At 42.4% G+C, this 22,957-nt stretch overlaps 1 protein-coding gene and 2 long non-coding RNA genes across 5 annotated transcripts; all 3 read left to right on the forward strand.

Moving 5' to 3' along the window:
- The first annotated feature begins 1,782 nt into the window (after window positions 1–1,782).
- Window positions 1,783–3,696, forward strand: LOC128442073 (homeodomain-interacting protein kinase 1). The gene is made up of 6 exons (XM_053424265.1): window positions 1,783–1,827; window positions 2,018–2,438; window positions 2,584–2,765; window positions 2,897–2,992; window positions 3,268–3,366; window positions 3,627–3,696. The coding sequence occupies exons 2-6, from the start codon at window positions 2,154–2,156 to the stop codon at window positions 3,694–3,696; spliced, it is 732 nt and encodes a 243-aa protein (XP_053280240.1). The 5' UTR covers window positions 1,783–1,827; window positions 2,018–2,153.
- A 2,218-nt stretch (window positions 3,697–5,914) lies between these two features.
- On the forward strand, window positions 5,915–6,831 carry LOC128442925 (uncharacterized). 3 transcript variants are annotated; one of them, XR_008338919.1, is made up of 4 exons: window positions 5,915–6,069; window positions 6,155–6,224; window positions 6,334–6,452; window positions 6,542–6,831. It is a non-coding gene; the product is annotated as an uncharacterized LOC128442925 (long non-coding RNA). The 3 variants fall into 3 exon arrangements; XR_008338918.1 differs by having other exon boundaries at window positions 5,920–6,228; XR_008338917.1 differs by having other exon boundaries at window positions 5,922–6,224.
- Window positions 6,832–11,047: 4,216 nt separating this feature from the next.
- LOC128442574 (uncharacterized) lies at window positions 11,048–13,057 on the forward strand. Its single transcript, XR_008338847.1, has 2 exons — window positions 11,048–11,335; window positions 12,145–13,057. It is a non-coding gene; the product is annotated as an uncharacterized LOC128442574 (long non-coding RNA).
- Window positions 13,058–22,957: the final 9,900 nt, after the last annotated feature.

Genomic DNA, 22,957 nt, shown 5'->3' on the forward strand with positions numbered 1-22,957 from the left:
GAAGTAAGTTCTTCATCACATTTTTCAGCAGGGTTGTATGGGCTGGTGGGGTTTTCTGTTTCCAATTCGACATAGTCAGGCTCTGGCTCAGTGTGTCATAAAATGTATCAAATTGTTGATTTATCCTTTTACAAAGACATTTTATCAACAGCCACAACTTTTTTCACAGTAGAATAAATATAATCAGTAGGTGTGTTTTTGTCTGTCAGCAGTGGTGACTCCACTGATATTCCAGCAACTGGAACAAGAGCAGCTAAAGGAAAGAACAAGGTATATAAGAAGAAGCTTCAAGACCGGATCCCAAAAAACAGTCCCTCAACCACCAAGACTGCAACTGAAAAGCCAATCAGGGAGATACCATCAGATGAACAACTCTTAAAGAAACCAGTGGTAAGGTTTCACGTTGAATAGATTTTAGAAGTCAATAAGATATGTATTCTTTTATAATCGTGGACAATCGAAATGTATGACTTTTGTTTTTACTTTATAGGAAAAAAAATCTGTTTCGAAAACAGATAAAAGAGAACAAAGCTGCATCTCAAGGTAAGTGAAACCTCTCCCTGCAATCACTACCCTAAAAAAAAGAATGTCAGATATTTCTGTGCACGCTGTGTTTTACATTAACATTTACGGGTTTACCTCAGTAAAATGTTTTATAAAAAGGTTAGCACGATGGAGTAAGTTCTTCATCACATTTTTCAGCAGGGTTGTATGGGCTGGTGGGGTTTTCTGTTTCCAATTAAAATGGTTGATTTATCCTTTTAAAAAGAGATTTTATCAACAGCCACAACCTTTTTTACATTAGAATAAATATAATCAGTAGGTGTGTTTTTGTCTGTCAGCAGTTGTGACTCCACTGATATTCCAGCAACTGCAACAAGAGCAGCTAAAGGAAAGAAAAAGGTATATAAGAAGAAGCCGCAACTCCTGACTCTAAAAGACACTCCCTCAACCACCAAGACTGCAATTGCTCAGCCAATCAGGGAGATACTATCAGAGGAACATCTCTTAAAGAAACCAGTGGTAAGGTTCCACGTTGAATAGATTTTAGAAGTCAATAAGATATGTATTCTTTTATAATCGTGGCCAATCAAAATGTATGACTTTTTTTTTTACTCTGCAGGGAAAAAAATCTGTTTCGAAAACAGATAAAAGAGAAAAAAGCTGCATCTCAAGGTAAGTGAAACCTCTCCCTGCAATCACTACCCTAAAAAAAAGAATGTCAGATATTTCTGTGCAGGCTGTGTTTTACATTAACATTTACGGGTTTACCTCAGTAAAATGTTTTATAAAAAGGTTAGCACGATGGAGTAAGTTCTGCATCACATTTTTTAGCAGGGTTGTATGGGCTGGTGGGGTTTTCTGTTTCCAATTCCACATAGTCAGGCTTTGTGCTCAGTGTGTCATAAAATGTATAAAATTGTTGATTCATCCTTTTACAAAGAGATTTTATCAACAGCCACAACTTAGATTAAGAATACTCAGTAGGTGTGTTTGTGTCTCTCAGCAGTTGTGACTCCACTGATATTCCAGCAACTTTAACAAGAGCAGCTGAAGAAAAGAAAAAGGGATATAAGAAGAAGCTTCAAGACCGGATCCCAAAGGACAGTCCCTCAACCACCAAGACTGCAACTGTACAGGCAATCAGGGAGATACCTTCAGATCTCTTAAAGAAACCAGTGGTAAGGTTCCACGTTAAATCCATTTGAGAAGTCAATAAGATATGTATTCTTTTATAATCTTGGACAATTCAAATTTATGGAATTTGTTTTTACAGGAAACTAAAACTGTTTCGAAAACAGATGGAGAACCAAGCTCCATCTCAAGGTAAGTCAAACCTCTCCCTGCAATCACTACCCTAAAAAAAAAAGAATGTCAGATATTACTTGTAGAGTTTAAAGATTATAAGGACTGAGCTTGATGAATGGTCTATAAACTCTTATTCTACCTACCTGGCTGATAGGAACTGGTATAATTGGCTGCATCTAACTTTTTTCTTTTCTATTCTCCTGACAAGTGTGAAAGATCACCAGCCTAAATATTCCATCACTGTGTCTCACAACAGTGAGTTAAATATCAGTGAAGGAGACCTGATCCCCTCCCCCACAACACAATACCTTGCACAAAAATACCTTGGCAACGGCGCGTATGGAATGGTCATCCAATGCAGGAATGTGACCACCGGAGAGACGGTGGCTCTAAAAATCATCGAAAGCCTCTGGGACATTGACTATGCACAAGTAGAGGAGGTCATCCTTCAAAACATGAAGAAGCTCAACTCAGACAGGTTCAACATCGTCAGATTGTACGAGTCCTTCTTCTACAAGGAACACTACTGTCTTGTGTTTGAGCTCCTGGATATGGATCTGCAGAAATTCAAACGGATCAGCCCGGGTCAACACCTTCAGCTGAAGCAGATTCGCCCCATTCTGCAGCAGGTTTGTTTTTTAAACTCAAGCTCTTACACTTACTGCTTTGTAGCGTGAAGGGTAAACTTGGTCGCTAAAAAGTGACTGTTACAGTTGTTGTTGATGAAATGAACTCTGTAGCTCATGATTATTATTATGCTTTTCATGATTTCAGCTAGCTACAGCCTTGGACTTTTTGAACAGCGCAGGGATCATTCATGCAGATTTGAAGCCAGATAACATCATGCTGGTGGATCATGTCAGGCAGCCACTGAAAGTTAAAGTTATTGACTTTGGCATATCCTTCGATGATCCTGAGGAAATGCTCGGTCAAAACGTCCAGACCTTGTGGTACAGGTAAGTAGCTGACAGCATATCTGTATACCTGGGACAGCTGTGTTTGCTGTAAATAATTGGACAAGTCCTGTACACTGGCATGTCAGGTTTATATCTCAGAAACTGAATATGTTTGTGTTTCTTATCCTAAGGGCTCCTGAGATTCTGTATCAAGATCATTTCAGCGGGAAAATCGACGTATGGTCTCTCGGCTGCATTGCTGCTGAGCTGTCAATGGGCAAACCGCTGTTCCGTTCCAAGGATGAGGATGATTTGGTCAGTATCTGCACTTAAAACACACCAATCACGTACAGTTCTGCCTTGATGTTTGTGTATTTTCAAATCCATTCAATTGATTATTATAGTGAAAGAGTTTCCAGTAGAAGTTCACTGATTTTTACTATTCTACTAATGAGACAAACTTCATTCATATGTCTCAGTAACAGAAGTGAACCTGATGTACATGATCAACAATGTAAACTTGAAGTTAAATAACTCTCACAATGTTGTGTTTTTTCCACAGATGGGGAAAATTGCAGTTGCACAAAGAGATCCACGGCATGAAGGAAACCTCCTACCCCATGCGTTCTGGCCAAGATCTTGGATGGAAGGCAGATTTATGGTATCAAACTATTTTACAACCATTTAGCTGGCTCCACTAGCTCACTAATTAAGGTGTCTTTTGTTCAGTCTGTGTTTCTTTCCCCTGTGCCATCCACTGCCTTTTGAGCAATCTATCTCAATGAAACAATTCTTAATTTCAGTCAATAGGTTAAATTCTAGTTTGAGATCACCAGCCTGGATGAATTTATAACAGCACAATGCCTTCATACTCCCAACACGAGGACATCTAACATGTTGGTTCTCCTCATCTTGTTAAAGGGGGATCATCCTGTCTGGTTTCAAGACGTCCAGGCTGAATTTTGTGACCTGCAGTGCTTCATGGACCTAATGACTCAGATGCTGATGATGAGTCAGTATAAAAGAATTACCCCCGGCAGAATTCTCCAGCATCCATTCATCACCATGAGCCACCTTCAAGGCTCATACAAAAACAGCCTCTAGTAAGTCTGTGTTGTTGGACATGGGTGCAAAATATAAGAGATATAAGGTGATTACGGTGTTTGACTCAGCAGTTTCATTTGTCTTCCAGTTTGAAGTCATGCAAGGATCTGATGGACATCTGCCAGGATCAGAGCTCTAAGGATGGAGGACATTGAGACCAGGGGATCCTGCAAATGTCCCTGAAGGAGGACTCCTCCAGCAGTACTGCCAGCCCAGCCAAGGAGGGCAGCAAAGTGAATGCAAAGTCTGGCAACAGGTGTGTGTTTGAAATATCTTTCTGTTGGATCATTTTATATTGTAGAAGAATAGTTCAACATTTTGGTAAATATTAAGTTTTTTTGCTCAGAGTTCAATGGAATGAATGATACAACTCTCATAACTATGGATCTGGAGCCAAGTGCATTTTAGAATTTGAGTTTTTAGAAATGTCCAATAACTGCTCTATGATCAAGAGTTAAATTATTTTCTTATCCACATCTCAGACCAGTAGACTCCCAAGCCAAGGTCAGAAGGAGTGAACGACTGGCAGCCACTCGAAAGGGCACAAGTGGGAAAACAGGCCCAAACCAGTCCAAGAGGATGAGAGAGAGGCATGATCCCTCATCCAATGGCAAGCCCTCAAGAAAGAAGAGACACATGGGCCCTGCTGGAATGAGAGACTCCCAAGCCAAAGTCAGAAGGAGGGAACGACTGGCAGCCATTCGAAAAGGTGCAAGTGGGCAAACGGGCCCAATCCGGCTCAAGAGGATAAGAGGGAGAGATGACAGTGTTGGACAAAACCGGTTCATGGCGAGGAGGATAGAACTTGCCCTTTAAAAATCAACAGTTTAAAAGAGGCTGATGAACTAAAGACTAGAATGAGGAGACCGAAGATCTTAATTTGTGTTTTGTCTGCTCTTTTTAATTGATGTGTTATTTTTTAAATGTCCCCTTATTAACATATTCACAGCTTGATTGTGAATTAATACATATGAAATAAAGAAATTTGTCTGATGTGGGGATTTTCCACATTAAAAACTGCGTTATTATTGGATGAAACTCCAGCCAACTTAATAGAAGAGCTTGAGCTTGCTGAGAACCATACTACCCTTCCAAATGTTCAGTGTTTTATTTCAGTTTTCTTAAAAATATTTCTAATTTATTATATTATACTTAATTTGCTTTTAAGTGTTCCCTTATTGTTCCTTCCTTATACCATAATTGCCATATTTACTTTGCGATTTCTCTTCGTCGAGTGTATCTTGACATTGGATCATGTCAAATCACTTACTTTCCTATAAAACAGTGAAGCTGAAAACCTCTAGAGTCATTTTCACACCCGTGGTTCTATTCTCTTGACCCAGAACGAGGGAAAAAAAGGATCACATTAAGCCACCTGGTTTTGCCTTCCTTGGTTTTTTAATTATGAAAAATTGTACAGGCGAACATCCATTTTCACCATGTTAACAGTCAGCGATCTCATATGTTGAAGAACCATTACACAGAAGAGCTTGAGGAGTTCACCAAGGTGAAGGGAAAAAAGAACAAACTGTGTGCGCACATGTATCACTTGACTTCCAAATGGGGCCCGATCGAGAACTTCCACAGATTTATACATTCTTAATGATTTACAACTTCTCATCAATACCACTTCAGAAATTGAACTTGACAACACACGCAGTTAGGGTATCCACAAATTATAACCCCTAACCTCAACAATACAAAACCACTGCAAAGGAAACCACAAAGTGACAGCAAACTCACACTCAAGATTCAAACAAAACTATTCTTCTTAAATTTACACTTCGTCACTTTGAACAGAGTCATATACATTGAACTACAAATAACATGAAGCAAGGAATAGAGACTCATCAAGCTTAATCATTCATTTTAGGATATGATGAATAATATCTTGGTAATTTAACAACTAGTAGTAATATTTCAGCAATAACTATTTGTGAATCATTATGTAGCGTACATCATTAGGGTAAATAAAATAAATAAAATAATGAAAAAGTATAAAACGGGTATAGTTTCAGAAATGGTACCATGGCTGCATCTAACAATAACTGTCTATTGTGCTAATGATTAATGCAATAATTATTCAGATTATATAATGTAAAAAACAGTTAGTTAATAAATAACTAAGGATCGTCAATAATGGATGTAGCCACTTTCAATAGCCAAAGATGAATAATTAAATGTAGTTCTCCGTAGTTTTTGTTTGTTTGTAGGAAACTCCCTCTTCACAGCTGTGATGAAAATGGCCGGCGGAGCGAGGGTATGAATAAAGAAGAGCTGTTCTGTTTAAAATACATCCTCCAGCTTTACTTTATCTGATCCATTACATAGTTTTTTTTTCACAGCCGGATTCCTGCACACAATGACGCAGTCACTGCACATTACGCCGAGACTCGCTGAAAGACCGCATTTGCAGTACGTAAGTATGTGTTTAGGATTTTTGCTGTGGATCATCCAACGGTGATGCAGCAAGGCTATTTCCGTTTATTAATAATAAACTCATGTTACTCATATTGTTTTACAGCTGCCTGTACTATGACGTCCTAAGACCCACTATGAGCCGGTATGAAGGAGCTTCCAGTACAACCAACCGGACCTTGCCTCAGCATTGAGGAGTTCAGGAGACGGCAGAGAAGAAAGAGGGTAAGGTTTGATTCATTAAATCATTTTTCAGATGCATGTAGGTGTATATTGTCATTGAACTGTGCTTATTGTACTGATTGTGTCTACAGCTGATTGAAGCGGGACAGATGACATGGATCCATCCTTCCACAGCCAGGAGCTCAACAACCTGTGTGCCACACTTCAAATAAGACTAGAAGCTACACTGGATCTCACAGCTACACACCACAGACGTCTACACACCACAGACGTCTACACACTGGGGCAGATTCGGACAGAGTCCCACAAAGAACATATGACCCAGAGGCTGCAAAGAGACATTTCAAGCTTCACCTGATTAGCTTTTCACTGGCTAGGCCAGTCGTGTTTGTACAATATTTGTGCTGTATGTAAATAAAGCTTTGACTCAACATATACCTCGTTCATGTTTTTTTCCCTGTACAATATGTTCACATATTACATCAAGCATCACATGAATGAATGTCTTAATTAACTGCATTGCTTTTGGGAAAGGCTTACTAATAAATTATTAAATATTATTATATATATTATTAGTAACAACTATAAATTAATTTTTATTATTAATATTGTGTGGGAGGGGTTTACCCCACGTGTGTGCTGCAATGACCCAGGGTGACCAATGGCAACACTTCTACCAGCCAACCACGAGTGACTTTCCGGGTTGGTTTCCTCCAATGGGGAATCGAGAGAGGCTCAGCAGCGGCTTGGCCCTGAGTCATATGCTAATTGGATAACACCTTCGCTCCGCGGCTCCGCCCCCCCCCCCCCCGGCTGCTCTCCCCCTTTGTTCTCCAGACCCCCTCTCCGCGGTACGTACTCTCCGCTTCACTGTAGTTACTGTCGCGGGAGAACTCGGTGTTGTCGTGCTGTGAATACCTATTAACTTCAGGGGATCATGTAACTTCCATAGGATTTCCCATGACACTAATTCTGCTTTTCGTCTAGTGTAGTTAATGGATGTAGCCACTTTCAATAGCCAAAGATGAATAATTAAATGTAGTTCTCTGTCTGAACCAGAATCCAGACATTTTGTTTGATGACATGAGATTATTATTATGTTTTAGCTTTATACAAGACTGAACCATTATGCTGTTGATTCCATTTCTGGACTTCGTGTCCAAATAGTAATAGTAATAGTGATAATACCAAAACTGGGGTATATATATTTCATCATGTATGCTATTTACATGATATTTTTTTCTGTGCATGTAATTCTATATTAGCGATAGTGTTGTGCTCCGGTGAGAACAGAAGAAAATCTCAGCTGCGTCTGTTTATTCTTTGTAATGTATGTGAGGGTCACGTGTCCTCTGCACGACTTCAGCAGCTGAGAACGAGCCCGAGGACAAATGTGTGTTCATGTTGTTGTTGTCGTTGTTGTGACATACTGGCGCAATCATGGTTGTTCCTCCCTCTCGTCCTGCTCGTGGCTCTGTTAATGCACTGACTCCACTGGGCGACAAGGCAAATCATGCACAGGTCACAAAGGGACACACAAAGACAGAGAGAAGAAGAATTGGGGGGGGGAGAGGATGACAGAGGATCAAATGTATGTGTGTGTGTGTGTGTGTGTGTTTGTGTTTGCGTGCGATTGTCAGCATGTCTGTGGTATTAGGCCTGAGCAGAGCGAGCGTGTCCTCGCCAGAGGAGAGAAGCTGTTGATTCAACTGGTCGTAGCCAAGGCTTTGTCGCCCTTGTCCTCATCTCTCTGTGTCCCTCTCTCACTCTCTCTAATTCCCATTCTTACTCAGTCTCGCTCTCCCCTGCCCTGTCTGCATGTCACTCTCACATATTATAAACAGGACATTTTGCTTTAATCCCAAAAGCCCCTCCTCTTGTGCTTCTTTGTCAGGTCATCATTGTAAATCTCAATATGCGCAGAATCGGCCAAACTGGTACAAAATAAATCCACATTCTTAAGTGTGTGTGTGTGTTTGTGTGTGTGTGTGTGTGTGTGTTCATCCTTTCAGAGAATGAAAGCTGCTTCAGTGTGACACATATAAACATATGTGAGATCCAGATGAGGAACACTGGTGAAATGGAAATTTGTATGGATGCTTCCTAGTGCCGCTGTTGCATTTTCACTCTCGTCTGTGTATCCTTACTTCAAGCTGCCAGATTTGCCCAAATCATATCTTATGCACAACAAAGACTGAAAAAACTCTAAAAGTGGATCAATCTTTCTGGATTTTCAATTTCTTCGTCTGACTGGGAAACCAGAGGGAATTTTAGGGAAATCTGTGACGCTCAAGCAGGCAATAGTCTAGTGTTTCTATTCAAAGGCAGGCTTTGTAATGAGTTTCTGAAAAACTTTTTTGTTGAAATCCTGCACGTCTAAAAGCCATCAATAAATAGTTATCTGAAAAAAAAATAAACAGAGCTGGTGCCTGTGTTACTCACAGCACTGTAATAAGTGTTTGCAGGTAGTGTTTGACTTAAGTCCTCACAGTGAATGTCGCTCTGCAAAAAATAACAGCTCCAGACATATAGAAAACAGCCAATAAAACACGTGTATCATAGTGTTCTTATTGTATATTTATTTGCAGGCAAAGCTGGTAGTGTGTAGATTTTTTTTAAGTGTTTGTGTTCTCACAAGTCTTTGTGCTTTGTTACAATATCCTTACTGGAACAGCGTGTTTAGAAGCTGCTAATCCTGAGCCAGTGATGGAAACATGCGCACCTCGAGCCTTGGCCTTCTATTTTTGCCTCCAGCATCCTCAGCACTTCAGGCATTCGTCTTCCTAAGCTCGAGCTTATGTGCAGCTAGCACCTCATTAGCATTCTGCAAAGCAGTTAACATAGCTGAATATGCATTTCCTCCATCGAGCGAGTGCGGCTCAAGCCTGTGCTCTGCAGGAAGTTCATGCAACTGACTGTTTAATGGGGAACCGGCTGTTTCTTCAATGCCTCTTATGGAGTCTTGGATTAACAAACTTTTATAGTTTTATCAACCTGATCTTATCACTTTACTGTGCAAGTTCCATTCACCTGTATACATATACATTCATACACCACGCGTTTTCTTTCACATATTCATACACTGCCAGAATTAGTAAGTATGGGGTTCAGGTTCTTGCCTAAGGACAGGCAAGGAGACTGAGAAGAGCAGGGAATCGAACTTTCAACCTTATGGGAAGTGGCCGTTACGCTCTACTTCACGGGCCACCCACAGCAGTTGCTTAATCATCGAGTTCCTGCCGGAGATCAACCCAAACTCTGTCAGTTGCAACTTTTACTTCTTGGTTTCTTAATTGTTTGTTTTTGAAGAGCGGTCATTTTCTGTCAGAAATGAGAGTAGACTCTTCTTACTGTTTGACTCATTCAATACTGAGTGACTGCCTGGTATGCCTGGCAACTGATCCGTTCACTGAAAGATTAGATCATTAACCTGGTAATTGGTGGTTAAACGTTAAAGACAGAAAAGATAAGGAAAGAAAAGAAATGAAGGAATGAGAAGAAAAGACTTTGGCTGTGCGTCGGTCTGAAATATACAGACCACAAACTTTTCATTCCTGATTCCTGTGTATGTTGCCTGTGATCTGTGGTCAGTGGAAAAGGAAAACAACTGGCAGAAAACCCCAATGGTTTTTCTGCAAAACAGCATTTAGCTGCGTCCGAACTGGTTTTCACTCATCATAGCTGAACCTTAAATCCAATGCGACTGCCTTAAGATACAGTACCTGTAGTAACCACTAGATGCTGACCCCAAGAGACATGCCTGAGTGGAGGTTAAATGTCTTTCTACAAGGCAATACAAGCTGCGATCCCAAAAGTGCATGTCACTCTTCTATTATGTCTTCATGACAGTTTAAAAATATGTCTGACATTAAAGCTTTGAGGACGTAACGTAAGGCGTGTGCGAGCACCACAGCCTTCAATCACAGCCTGTTCAACTCACCTCTCCTCCACTAGAGTGTGATTTCCAGCTCGACAAAGGTAAAATATTTCAACACACAGTGCAGAACGTATACAAGCACTGACCCACTCTACAAAGGTACAGACAGGCTTGACATGCATGTTGACCATAACTATAGTGACACCAATGTGACAAACAAACCCTACTTTTTAAAAACAGGCTGAACCAGGAGATCCAGGCTGTGTGATTCAACAGCTACAGCTCCGGGTTGCGGGGACAAATCGAACCAATGGGGGAGCGAACGAGACGCATCCATTTTGGCCGTCCAACTGACTGTGTGACCGCCTCACAGCTCCGTGTTCTGGAACAGACCCTGGCGGAAACAAATCACCATGAGCTGTTTGGGTTCACTCAGAGTGAACTGTGACTGGGGACTGGACTTTTTTAAACATATTGTTCTCACAGAAGCCAATCTGTGTGCGTGTGTGTGTGTGTTTCTATGTCTGTGTGTGTGTGTGTGTGTGTGTGTGTGTGTGTGTGTGGGAGTGTGTGCGTACGAGTGTGTGTGTGTCTCTGTCCGAGTTTGTGTGAGTGAAATGTGATGCCTACAGTCAGGCCCGGCCCGAGGCATAAGCGATACAAGCGGGCGCTTGGGGCCTCCTGACCGCCAGGGGGCCCCCTATCGGAAGAAAAAAAATTATAATTAAAAATAATTAAAAATAATAATAATAATAATAATATTAAATAACTTAAACAAGTGACCTGATTGAATGAAATAAAGAATACATCTATACAAGAAAATTCTGATTTTACGATCAATATATCTGCCAGCGTTCAAGTCATGCATATCAACTGCGTGCTCAATCTGCTGACAGATAATTCGCGGTCATAGACAGACACTGCATAATACTCAAGGTTAAGTTGGAAGGGACATATATATGCATGTCATCTAAAAGGACGTATCTCTCTGGTGCCCAAAAACGGAAAAAGAAAAGGACAGAAGATGAGAAAAAAGAGCAAGATAAAGGTATGATTGCATGATTATTTAAAATATGTTTTGAACTCATTTGAGGGAGGAGCAGCTCAAGCTATCATAGGAGTTAGCTAGCTAGCTAGCAAGTTATTGTCATCTTATATTTGCCATCACATGAGCTATATTCATCAACAGTGTATGTATCTCATTAATATACATTTATCTAGGTGTATATCAGATGTCAACGATATTGGCAGTGTTTAGGATGTTCAATCAAACATGTACTGCTAGCTCTTGCCAGGCTTAATCTAACGTTAGCTCGCTGACTGAGGTGGACATGAGCGCTAGTAGCTAGCTACATGAAAACAGTACTGTTTTATAAATGTGACATAGTGGTGAGTCTGACAGCGACTAAGTGCAGAGTCTTAGTCCGTGAGATATCGGTTTATATTGGAGGAAACAGCCAAAGGTGAACTTAACCTTCTAGGTGTAAGGGATGCAAGCTAGCATTGCTGTGCCTGTGCACGTTAGTAAAAGTGACATCTCAGCCAAAGATGGAGCACAATGTGCGCTCTGCTCTAAGATCTTTGTTGAGAGATGGCCTATTGGTCTTTATGAGAAAACACCATGTTGAAGTGAGGAGACGTCTGTGATAAAAATATACTTATATTGTATTAATATTATATTTAGGATGTTAAGTGTTCACCACACTGCAATTAGGCTGTGCCTTATTTTGCCTCACTAGAATAGGAATGGTTAGGTGTGGAATTGTTTGTTGATGAGTGTAAGTAATGATGGCAAAATAAACTCATTTTTCATAAACTCACTATCAACTATGCACTTTTGCAATGTTATTTTTTCAGGAACACTGTTGAAGTATTTTGGAGCACAACCAACTGTACCTGCCCCCGATGTGTCATCAAGTGTCAGTGCCTCCACAGCTGATGATACAGCAGGTGAGGTTTTTCTTGATGGCAAATGGCTACATAGTCTTTTATTGTTATTAGTATTAATAGCAAAGTTGGCCAAGCAATATCATATAATGATGTCATCAATGACTTTGCCTCCCGAAAAGCTAGGAAGGAAAGATTTTGAGGACAGTTACATTGTATTGAGACAGTTGGGAATATTTTCACAATAATTGATTGTTGAACCCTTGCTGTCATGTTACTGACTTATCAGTTTTGTTATTATCGTTTATTTGAATGTTTTGAAACAGTTTGATTTTAGAAGTTCCAAATAGTTAGTTTAAAAGGTTAATTGAATACTGAGTCACTTTCATTATTTAATCTATGTATCTATGTAACGTTCTATTTTTTATTATATTCATGCTTGTCTATTTTGGTTTTATTTTGTAATTGGAAATTGCTAACTTAATACGCATTTGCACAGTTGCAAATTATTTATTTAATATGTTTGTGATCGTTTGTTTGGAATACAGAGGCACTATCATTATTTATTTTTTATTTTTTAATGTTATTTTTGATAATACTAATGTTTGTGTATTTTGATTTCAGTTTAAGATTGCACATTTACAAATCTGTTGAAAGATCTGTTTATTAAACTGATACTTTAAAAAAAAATACAAATGCTGTGGTATTTAATTATTTTACAATTTAACTTCAGTAAACCACACTTGATGCTTTACTTTGAATATGAAAGTTTAAAATAAATCTGTGATCTAAGTGCCCTCTAAGGTTAAAAGGTGACTGTTTTGGTGTAAATAACGACTATAATAATACAGGGGTCTATCAAGGGACAAAAGTCTAGAATATTTTTGGCATGAGAGCAACTGAATGAGCCTTCCAGGCCCAAGAGGTCAAGGGGCACTGAAGCCCAAGCCCAAGTCACCATCTCAATAATTCAAAAAGCAAAATGCTATGAATATGCTTAAATTTAGGTATTTCCCTTCTCCAGCTGGCCATATAAAAAATACAGGAAATCACATCTACGTAATTCAGTATTAATACAATTGATAATGTCAATTAATTCATTGTCAAATCATTGTAGTGTGACATTTTTGTCAATAATCGTCGAGCGCAAATGACTCCGCTAGGTGGGAGGGGGGGCCCCAATATCAAATTCTGCTTAGGGCCCCCGAAAGGCTTGGGCCGGCCCTGCCTACAGTAGCTGTGCGGACTAACAAAATAACAATGAAGGCATGGCAGGATGCTAAAGACAACCTACAGTGAGAAGGAAAAAAACATGAGAAAACCGCTTCAGTTTATAAATTTGGCAAAACACTGGGAATAAAGTTTATTTTTTAATCCTATTCCTGATAATATGCCTTCATCTTGCAGCAGAACATTACTGAGCAGCTGCTGTTATCTGTGTAATAATTCCAGATATCTGTGTGTGTTTGTTTGTGGCTCACATATCTCAAGAACTATCTATTATCTACTTCACACATGGTATGTGTATCGTTAAGGGCCAACGGACGTCCAGTGTTGAACTTGTTGTGATTTGAACATGTGATACATTCAATATTAATAGACTCATCAACGCAAGCAACGTTGTTGATCACGACAACAAGTGTGTTCACGACAAGGGCAACGACAAGTTCATGGTTCTGAGTCGAGCTTCGCTGAACTGCAACCAGCTTCACCACAGGCCAAGTTGACGGCCCATTCAAATCAGGCAAGTTTACAACGGGCACTGCACTAGTCTATAGTAAAGAAAATTACCATCCTTGGCCTTGACCCAGCTCTGGCCTGCTGGCGAGGTCTTATACAGACCTTTATGTTGACTCATACAGTCCTTTTCCTGGTCTGGTACTAATGCTGTGACGCCCATATGAATGATGCACGTGCAACTCTGACCGATGATGTCAGGTCACCCCCAGCCTGGAGAAAGAAGAAGCCGGAGATCACATCCGTAACAAATTGCAGCAGAGGCACGTTTTCCTGTGAGGCATTTTCTACATTGTTTCTTAATTTAATCTCTGATGTTAATGAATAGTTTAATATTTAGAGAGAACAGATAGATTAGTCTGTCGTGGTGGGTTTCATTACTTTAGGAAAGGGACAGGCTGTTCCCCTGTGTGGAGTGTGGTTACAATCCTCTCATTCAGGTCTAAGCAACACAAATATGTGTATTTCCCAAAATCTCAAATTATAACTCAATAAACATGTCTATGAATGTGTGTGAAATTTGGTGTTTGACCTTGGCGGAGGCATATGTGCTTTACTGAATGACATTCTAGTTACTTGTGAATCCAGTTCATCCTGTTTTGTTCTCTCTTGCAACTTAGTTATTAAAAAAATTATATAGCGAAATGTCATCAAGTCTCATGCTAAGATTTTAGTTGATCTTGAATGAGCATTCAGCTAAAACACAGTGTATATATATGCTGAGCATGAGTATGGTGACCTGGTATCTCTGTAAGCGACTGTCACTGCTGGTGGTCTGCCCTGCAAAGCTGGGGCCACTTTCCCATGCTTCTCTCTGTCTATCTGTCTAGACAAGAACACACACACACACACACGTGCACACACACGCCCACAAGGACATAATTTATCTCATCCGCTCAAAGATCAGAAATAGCATTAAAAAAAACTAAAAACTCTGGTTCTCTCCTCTCCTCTTCTAGTATCTTCACTCTGGCTCATGTGCTTGATAAAGAGGAAATCCTCCACATTTCAAGGTGTAAATGACTCTTAGCATCTCATGAAATAGGACAAACTAGAACCCTACCAAATTAAAACACACCAGTCATGTTTCCAGTACCTGTATATAAAGCTACCTACTTATACTATTACTACTACTACTTATCTTTATGCATATAGGTTGTGCAATTTGGCAAAAAATTTTATAAAAATAAAACACCTCATATCAGTGGATATCGATAATTATGACGATACTTGTAATATTGCTATTTGTTTATGCTCCGAGTGAAGGTTCAGGTTTTAAACTCTTCTTTAAGAGCATAGAATGACACACACTTGACAAACAGCAAAGCATTTCAGATATCAGAGGTGGACAGGTGAGGCTGACCCAACACAAACAACAGCCTGGAACCTCTGAGGTAGAAGCCGGGTGGTATAAGAGCTGCTGAGGACTGAGAACAGCATCTAGAGGCCTGAGAGTACACCTGCACTCTAGAGGAGACAAAAAAATGTCCCCAGCAGCTGGTTAAACAACACACACACACACACACGGGGGGAAAAAAGAAAAACCTTCAGCCTTTTATTTATAACCTCAGCCGCACAGCAGAGAAGAAGCCTCAGAGCAGAGAAGACGCAGCCACACACACAGACAGACAGTAACAGCTGGTTAGTGGAGCGAAGTCTCACAGTTCAGGTCACACAGCAGCTACACTCTACTTTAGGAATAACAGCTAAAGGCCACAGCGCTTATTTCTTGTACTTTAATCTATAGATATTTCATTTATTGCTTTCGCCTATAATAAAAAACGATTGGCAAATGTCCACCACAAGTTTTACAGATCTAAAGTTGCATAAATAACTTTATTAACAGCCAAAAACCTCAATAAATATTATGGTTTTAAAAGGTTCAAATAAGTTATTTACAATCGTGAAGCTGAAACAAACAATTCTTCAAGGAAATTCAACAAGTCAAAGATGAAGATAAAGTGACATAGTATTTCAAGTTGAAAATATCAAAATACTTGAACTTATTCCAACACACACACGCACGTCTCCATGACTTCTGAGAACTACTTTATATAGATTTTCCACATACTTACTATAACCTTTACCACAATTTCTTGCCCAAGACTAACCCTAACCACAACCACAACCTAAACAAAACCTTACATGTTCTTGTGATTTACGTTATATGGGAATAAGGAAGACATGCACCCATAATGTGATTTAGGTCCCAACAAAATGGGTAATACCTGGACCAGACTTAGAACATAGAACGTAGAACTTAGAACAGACTCAGGACATTGTATAATGATTGGACATGAAACATGGACTTCCTTTGAAACTGGAACCATTAAAGCTTGCCGATTTGTAGATTTAAGACAAATATCTCACGAACAAGACCCCATGAGGAACAAGTGAGCTGCACAGATGGAAAAAATATTTTTCACAAGGAGTCAAATCCTCAATCATTCTAATTCTGATCCACACCAGAGACACTCTCCGTCCGGCTTGTCTGAGAGTGTGCATGTGTGTGTGTGTGTGTGTGTGTGTGTGTGTGTGTGTGTCATCACTATATCAGTTTAACTTTTTTTGTTTAAACTGACTGCCAGCAGAGCATATTTGATTAGGAGGTCTCATCTAACACCTTCTCCTTAGCTCCTGATTAAAAGAGATCTACATGGATTCATCAATCCTCTATTGATGTGAACTCTATCAGACAGAATTACAATCCTCTGGGTGCTGATGATCATTAGAAAACATAACATAAATTTGCCATTAATGAGACGTTTTTAGTGAGCAGACCGAAACTGTGTAAATCCTGGGCCAGGCGGGTCAAACATGTGACGCCTTTAAGGACAGATGATTTTATTTTCTCTCCCACCAGGAGCCTAACTTGCACATAATCATCATAGCTCTCCTCTCCAGAAACCTACAAAGTTCCTATATTTTGTTATAAATCTGTGCACGGCAGAAGAGACAGCCTAATAATGCTCTGATATGTCTGAAAATAAAGATTTAAAAGCATCCTCTCTCTCTCTCGTGTAACATCAGAGGTCCAACTCAGTGTCTTGTAGCCATGCCCTTGTCTCTGGTCCCACGTCAAAGAGGCCGGCTTCCGAGGGTGGTCTGTGTAGGGGGCAGGTGGTCATAATATGTTCGACAGTCTGTTCAGGGGCACCACACTCGCATGCAGCGCTGTCTGCCAGGCCCCACTTCTTCATTGAAGATTTGAACCGACCGACCCCAGTACGCAGACGGTTCAGCAGAGTCCATTGCCGGCGTGGAAGAAGGTCTCCTGTGGCTCCATCTCCTGGATCCAAGATGTAGTGGTGGATTTGGGTTGGCCCAGCCCTCTCCCACTCCTGTTTCCAGGCTGCCGCCAGCCATCCATCTTTGGACAGGTCCTCAGTGGTGGACCGGAGCAACTCTTGTGCCGCCTTGTTGTAAGGGTGGCGGTACTTGAGTCTGCTCAGAGGAGCTGCTGTCTCTGTGGTGTCATGGAGGATGTGCCAGTCATGCTTCCGTGCTTTCCTTGCCAGGACGAGAGTGGCAGCCTCTCGTCGTAGGCCAGCCGGTGCGATTCCTGCTAGGACTGGCAGCAGGACGATTGGGGTAGGCTTCAGGCATCCAGTGATGATCCGGAGGGCGTTGTTGATAGCCACATCCACCATTTTCGTGTGTGGACTTCTGCTCCATACTGGGGCACAGTACTCCGCTGCTGAAAAGACCAGGGCTTGGGTGGATACCCGTAGTGTCTTGGCAGTGGCTCCCCAGGTTGTGCCAGCGAGGCGACGGATCAGTGCAACCCTTGATATTGTCTTTGCCCGGACATCTTCGAGATGTTGTTTGAAGGTCAGTGTCCGGTCCAGACGCACACCAAGGTATTTAGGCGCTTGCTGGGACTCCAGGCGCTTGTGGTCGGTGTATACCTCCAGTGCCCTCTTGGCGTCTCTGTTGCAGAGATGGTATGCTGCTGTAACAGTCTTGCCGGTGCTGAGTTGCAGGCGCCACTTTCGTAGGTAGGCTACTAGGACGACCATGTCTTGGTTGAGACCGTCTTCCATTGCCTTCCATGTGGGTCTTCTCAGCATGATTGCGAGATCGTCTGCGTAGCCGTACTTTCTGGATGCTGTGTCTGGTAGATCATAGATGTAAATATTAAACAGCATCGGAGAAAGGACCGAGCCCTGTGGGACACCGTTCCGTAGTCTTCTTAGCCTACTGCGCTGGCCATCGCTGGTCTGTAGGACAAAACTGCGGTTAGACAACGTCTCCATGATGAATTTCACCATATGTCGATCGGTTATTGTCCTCAGCAGCTTCAGGTGAAGTCCGCGGTGCCAGACGGTATCGTACGCGGTGGTCAAGTCCAGGTACACTACCCCAGCTTTCTCATTATCCTGGAAGCTGTCCTCGATGTCTTGAGACAGAAGTGTAACCTGGTCCACTGTGGACCTACCGCGACGGAAACCGGCCTGTTCCTGTGGAAGCTGTGGGTCAATCACTGGCTCAATGCGGCAGTGGATCATTCTTTCCAGGATTTTAAATGGAACACAGAGCAGCGATATGGGTCGGTATGCCTTGGGGTCTTCCGCAGGTTTGTTTGGCTTTGGCAGGGCGATTACAGAAGCACGGCGCCAGATCTTGGGCAGCTTGCATCTCTGGTAGCAGGATGAGAAGAATGCACAGAGCCAGCTGGATGTTATTGCGCTCTGGTGCATAACAAACTCTGGGTGGATGTTGTCACGTCCTGGAGCTTTGCCTGGCTTGAGCTTGCTCATGGCCTTACTGAGTTTGTCTGCTGTGAATTCTCCTGAGAGGTTGGAATCCGCACTGGCCACCCTGGAGAGGGAAGTCACCTCCTGCGTTATCAGACGGGCAACATTTTTGTCTGCGTCTGGGAAGCGACCGTTTTTCAGGAGCTCGGACGCGATGGCATCTGCTGTGACTGGGCAGCTTGGGGGCTTTGTGCATCTGCCTGTTAGCCGGTTAATGGTTTGCCACGCCTTCCGACTAGAGTGGGTAAAGTCAATTGACTCAACAACTTCAGTCCATCTGTCTCTGCGTGTGGTGTCCAGTCTCTGAAGCAGTGCTTCTGCAGTCGCATCCTCATCTTCCCTGGAGATAGCCCTCTGGTGGGTGCTCAGGAGGCGGCTGCACTCCTCGTCCCAGCCAGGGATGTAGTTCCTGTTGTAGCCGCGTGGGATGGTCTTTTTTGCCGCTCCTAGGAGGACCTTACAGTAGGCTTCATAGGCGGTGTCCACGTTGGCTGCATCAGGTTCTGGCAGACTAGCAATCCTTCTTTCTGTCTCCTGAGCAAATGACTCCCAGTTGGCCTTTCGAAAGTTCCATCTTTTGACAGGTTTCCCTGGTACCGGTTGCACCAGTGATGGGACTTTAATGATGGACGGTCGGTGGTGTGAGCGGGGAAACCTGTCTAGGACGCGTCTCTCCGGTTTCGGGTCATTGCTCCGGCACACAGCGAAGGCCAGGTCCGGGTTGGTAGAGGTGTTCCAGCGTGCAGAGAAGAAGCTTGGCGGCTCCTTGGGGTCGTACAGTAGCAGGGCATCGATGTTGGAGGCCCATTCACTCAGCGCCACTCCGTTTGATGTTGTGTAGTTGTAACCCCAGTCTGTGTGTTGACAGTTGAAGTCACCTGCGTAGATGGCGGGGGCAGTTATGGGCGGGAGTGACGTAGCAGACAGTTCTGATGGTGGGGGCTTATATACTTTGATGACTGAAGTTTCCTGGATTTTAGTAACCAGCCACTCGATGTTGGAGCCTGGTGGGGATTGGCTAGTGGCTGACCAGGTTAGTTCAGTCCTCACGAAGGTTGCCACTCCGTGCTGCTTGCTGTGAATGGACCCAGCGAGATGGAAACCTGGCATCTTGAGGATGTTATTGTTAGTGCAGTGTGTCTCCTGCAGGAGTACAGCCGCTGCCCCATTGGAATCAGCCAGGTGACGTACGATTTCGAGTTTGGCGGTGGTGAGGCCCTCGACGTTGAGTTGGAGCACTGGAAGACCACGGTTTTCGACGGTCGGGATGACCGTGCGTCCTGAGTGGGGCGCTTCTCTGTTCCTTGGCCTGCCAGCTCTTTGTTTGGTTGGCGACATTCGTTTCACAAGTTGGTCTTGCACCATCTCTTGTTACTCACAGGGAAGGCCGCGTGAAGGCTGTCGTCTTCTTCCCTTAAAAAGCATCCGTCTCAGTGTGACTGCATAACATGTGCAGCGGCAGCATATTATGTGATCAAATTGGAAATGAATATTGATTGAAGTAATTACATAATGCAGTCAACTGACCTTTCTGCCTGATAGTCACAGAGGAGGATCTGCAGCAGTAGCACACTGCAGATACATGAAGATTAAAGGCAGACATCTGAGCCTCAACACTATTTCACCTGTTTCATGCATGTGTCAAGATACAAACATTTTATTCAGTTGTTCAGACGTGTCAACATTAACACACAGGACTGGACTTTTCAAACTGAGGCACCAGGACGCGACATTGAACTGCAAATACTACAAACTTCAAATATTCTCTTATAAAGAAATCGACAGAGGGCAAAAAGCCACCACCACCACCATCATCATCATCATCATCATCATCATCCTTATCAGCCACTCCACTGTACCAACTTACTCATCTCATAGTAGCAGAAGTGCAACATCCGTCAGTGGTTCACCTTGTTAAGATCAACTATAATATACTTGATCGATCATATGAGTAATCGATGGTGGACTGCTCTCTACCTTGCGTGTCGCTCCTCGTGTCCAGACTGAGGCCGGTGCAGGAGTCGGTGCGGGTACACGCTGCTGCGGAAACCGGAGAAGCCGCCCGGCTGTGCGTGAACCTGGAGGTGTGGAGGTGGAGGCCCCGCTGTCTCCTGCTGCTGCTGCTCAGCGGTGTCACCACGTCCTGCTGGTGCCACACAGTCTGTCCACGAGGTAGCGGGGGCGCGCAGCGGGGACGCACGCAGAGTTCAGTGGGAAATCAATGGAGAGACAGGGAGAAGAGGGAGAGACCGAAACCACAGAGAACAAGACAAGAGCCTCTGAGCGTCACGTGTCCACAAATTAAACCCAATTTCACGTTGCAGCTTTATACACACAGCACAACCACAGGGAATTCATAAGCTGGGTATATTTGTGTTAATTAAGCAATTTAATTGTTGTCATCAGATTTTTTGTTATATCTTTACTGAGTCTGTAATTATATATAGTTTTTAGGGCCCGAGCACTGTCAGGCACTGACAGACAGTAAGGCCCTATTGTAATTGTAAGGATAATTATTATTTTGAGGGCAAATTAATAGGCTTTTTTAGGGCTTTAACTTTCTCAAATTTACCTCCTGTGCAGAAGTGATCTGCACATTTAAATTAATTTTTCTTTATATCATTTTTTTGAATATATATTTTTTTATTTACTTTTGTTTTAAAATGTATATAGTGTAAGACATTTTGCAATGAATAGGTGGTTGAAGGCCTGCCAATTTTAGGGGTCGAATATCTTGCCAAGAATGCTTCGGCATTCAGATCAGGGGCGGCTCCTGGTACAGGCGACATAGGCGCAAAATGCAGAGAGGGCGGTACAAGAGACTTATTTATCATGACGTGACACATGCAATGTAAAACAATAAATGAACGTCACACCATCAACCTCTAACCCCGGCGAATCACAGGAGGTAGAAGCGGCCGAAAAACGGTCAGCCTCCTTTCCTCGCCCATGTTAAATACATGTAAAATAATCTCCTGTGGGGGGGTGGCGGCTAAAGGCTTTGCCTAGGCCAGTCACCTGTGAAGACCATCATGATTTACCCCTGAACCAGCGCGGAGAAATGATGATGATGATGATGAGAAATTTAATATAAAAAAATGTAATATAAAAAAATTAAATTAAATTAAATTAAATTAACCCTCGTGTTGTCCCTGCTTCCCCATGCTGTTGGCTGTGAGCTTTTGGGTACTGATTGAACTAACCACACTCACACACACACACACACATACACACACACGCGCACACACACACACGCCCCCCTCTATTTGAAACACACAGCCCACCACAGTTCAGCACGCGCTCAGTTGCAGGGGAACCAGCAACTGAAGCAGAGCAGAGTTTTTGTGGAACTTGCAAATGACTAATTTCTGTTACTGGATTTCCCTCAGATGCCGTTTTTTCGATCTCGATCCACTTCTCGGCGCCTCTGAAGGGAAGTCTGCAGCACATCGGCCACGGAGACCTCATCCCTGAACGCAGCTGGAGAGGACAGGAGAGCCTGGACGAGTCAGTCACACCCCTCGTCCTCCTCTTTGATTTACCTGGAAACATCTGTCTACTTGATATTTTTCACGTGTCTAAAATGGGGAAAAGCATTGGGCTCGGTTTCGGTTCCTTTGCATACAATAGAGATACAAATTTCCCCTGCCTTTACCATTTATAAAATCATGTAAACTCCCACTTCCGCTGCCCGAGTCCCTGAGCTTTATTACAGAAAGACAACCAGACTGCAGCGCGGATCTTTCCCCTGTCAATCTGTGAGTCGAAGCTGTCAAACTAACTGTGTTCACTTTTGTGACCTGTGCAACAGCAGCGGCAGCTGGAGGACGAACCCTGTCAGAGAGATGGGACTGAAAACACAAACAGCTGCAGAACATGGTAAGCGGAACTGAAAACACCATGAGACAATATAACGTCAGCAGCAGGATAGAACCATGCATCTCGTGGTATGATAATATTGTCTTGGTCTTGGTCTGAAAACAGCAGGACCGTGGTTTGTAGAATGTACAACTCTACAAACCAAATCTAGAAGGTTGGTGGTTCAATCCCAGCACCTCCAGTCTACAAGTGTCCTTGGACAAGTTACTGAATGTGTGCGGGAACGAGTGAAAGCAACTTGTACTGTAAAGAGCTTTCAAGGGTCTTTATAAATATCTATATAAATACATTGATCATGACCTACTACCTACTTGCTTATTATTTAAATTATATTTATTTATTTAGTTGTACAATTATTTTCATTTCACTTAATTTGCATCCCTTTATTTCCCATAAATCACTTGGCTTCC

This window comes from Pleuronectes platessa, chromosome 6, assembly GCF_947347685.1.
Source record: "Pleuronectes platessa chromosome 6, fPlePla1.1, whole genome shotgun sequence".
NCBI classification, from domain to species: Eukaryota; Metazoa; Chordata; class Actinopteri; order Pleuronectiformes; family Pleuronectidae; genus Pleuronectes; species Pleuronectes platessa.